At 45.1% G+C, this 2,193-nt stretch overlaps 1 protein-coding gene across 1 annotated transcript; it reads left to right on the top strand.

Moving 5' to 3' along the window:
* Nucleotides 1-515: 515 nt before the first annotated feature.
* On the top strand, nucleotides 516-1,091 carry LOC140239605 (uncharacterized). The gene has a single exon (XM_072319437.1). It carries the CDS (start codon nucleotides 516-518, stop codon nucleotides 1,089-1,091), a length of 576 nt encoding a protein of 191 aa, XP_072175538.1.
* The last annotated feature ends 1,102 nt before the right edge of the window (nucleotides 1,092-2,193 follow it).

The following is a 2,193-nucleotide window of genomic DNA, read 5'->3' as shown; positions in this document are numbered from 1 at the left end:
ATGCCCGAATATTTTCGCCTGCGTGAATGCACATTAATGAATTTTTAATTACAATAGTATGAAATTGAGCTATGATAATAATATCAATAATAATTATAATAATCAATATATAATAGTAATAGTACAGGTTTTCTCATCCATTTTCGCACTTTTGTCATTCAATTTCAAAGATTAATTACTCAATTTCGTCCCGAGAAGCACGTGGAACGCAAATCCTAACTTCAATTTCGTCAGTTGTCCTTGTAATTTGTTTTTCGTCAAACATTTTCGAAGACATAGCATTTAAAATTGTCAATTGTCATTCAAATCCATCCCTCCCGCTTACGGATCACAGAATGTGAAGATAAAATTCGTTTTCGTTCACACAATTTCATGGATTTTTCATTCAAATTAGCCAGATGTTGTCGATTTGAGGGTGAACCAACTTTAAGCCGACATATTTTTACTTTCTCTCGCAAATTGTATCGTTACACATTATTCCCTAAGCATTAGCTTAGAAAATACACACGAAAAACATGGCTGCCAACCAACATCGCCAGAGAAGACCATACAATTGCGTGTCTAATCAAGACAGGAATAGAATCATAGATGCCTTCCTTGGTGAAGACCTCGATCATCTTGAGGTTGCACAGACTCTTGGGGTCAACCGACAAACAGCCCGCTCAATTGTGGTTGTCTACCTGCAGCAAGACAGGAGGGATGCTCGGCCCAGTGGTGGGCCCAACAGAGTAAAAGTCGACCAAGAAATGAGAGATCAGCTGGCGGCAATGTTGGACGACAACCCCCTGCTCACCCTTAGCCAGATGAATGACGAGCTTAGACGTCGTCTTCCACAGAAACCGGCGATATCTGTCAGCACCCTGGCTCGCACTCTCGACGAGATGCTGGTGACAATTAAGCTAGCGGAAGACGTACCCGGAGGCAGGAATAAGCAGAGGACCTTAGATCGGCGAGCCGAGTACGCACAGTGGTTCCTCCATGATGGTGTTCTCGGGCATTGCATTTACATACACGAATGCGGTTTCAATATCTGGACAAGACGAAGCTACGGTAGGGCGGCGAGAGCAGAACCATTGCAGTTCGAAGGGTAGTGAACAAAAAGCGGGGACAACTGTAACGTCACTTTTGCAATCTCCAACCAAGTCGGACTGGTCCACCATTCCGTTCGGCTGGCGACGACGACGCTGGAAAGTTTCCAGCAATTCATCGATGAGACGTGCACTGAGGCTCGCCAGATCATACCAAACGGGGAAAGGATCTTTCTCATCTACGACAATGCCCGCCCTCATGTCAATGCTCAAGTGCCTGATGCTTTGGAAGACGTGGTCATTCGCCGCACCCTCCATACTCGCCTTTCCTCAACCCGGTTGAAATGGCACATTCCGCGTTCAAGGCCGCCGTCAAGCGTACCCTCAGTCTTCCAGAGTGGCAAGCGAGAATTGGTGACCGTGCTGCTGCCAGAGTAGTCCAGATACTGGACGATTTTAATCGTCCGCATTCCCCACACTAACACACGCATACACATGCATGCACCCACACAATGCGCTCAACCGCTGATTGCGACACTCCACCATTGGTACTCCCGAAAAAACAGCCGGCGTATCCTTCAGGGATGGCGAGCGAGGTGTCTTGAGCAGGTTGCTGAGGCCAACGTGAATGCCATTACTGCAGACAAGTGCTCTCGGTGGTACAAACATGCTCACACGTACTTGGCAAGATGCCATGCACGACAGGAGATTGAAGGATAAACGACAGTCAAAAGTCATACCCCAGGACAGTATGTCAGTGTCACCTTTTGAACTTTAACTCCCCTTTTTCCAACTTTCCAACTACAACCTTTTCCCCTCATAATGCATGAAACAAACTTTAAATTTTTTTATCCTGGAAAGCAGCAAACATAATTATGTTATCCGTTGTTTGACATTAAACAGGCTACAATTCTACACTAATAGAATTTTGTCTGTAATCATGTTGGCCTAGAAATCGTTTGTCAGTGTTTTCGTATGTTTGTATGTATTCGTTTGTATCAGTGTGTACTCGGATTGCTTGTGTGTGTGTCTGTATCTGTGGTTCTGTGTGTATGTGTGTGTGTGTGTGTGTGGGGGGGGGGGGGGGACACTCGTGTGTATATTAACTCCTGAATGTAAAATGTGAACGGCTACAGAAAAAAAAAATACATGGGAAAAAATGACT

Source organism: Diadema setosum, chromosome 16 (genome assembly GCF_964275005.1).
Source record: "Diadema setosum chromosome 16, eeDiaSeto1, whole genome shotgun sequence".
Classification (NCBI taxonomy): domain Eukaryota; kingdom Metazoa; phylum Echinodermata; class Echinoidea; order Diadematoida; family Diadematidae; genus Diadema; species Diadema setosum.
The sequence above is the reverse complement of the archived record's forward strand: the minus strand, read 5'-3'. Positions and strand labels throughout refer to the sequence as shown.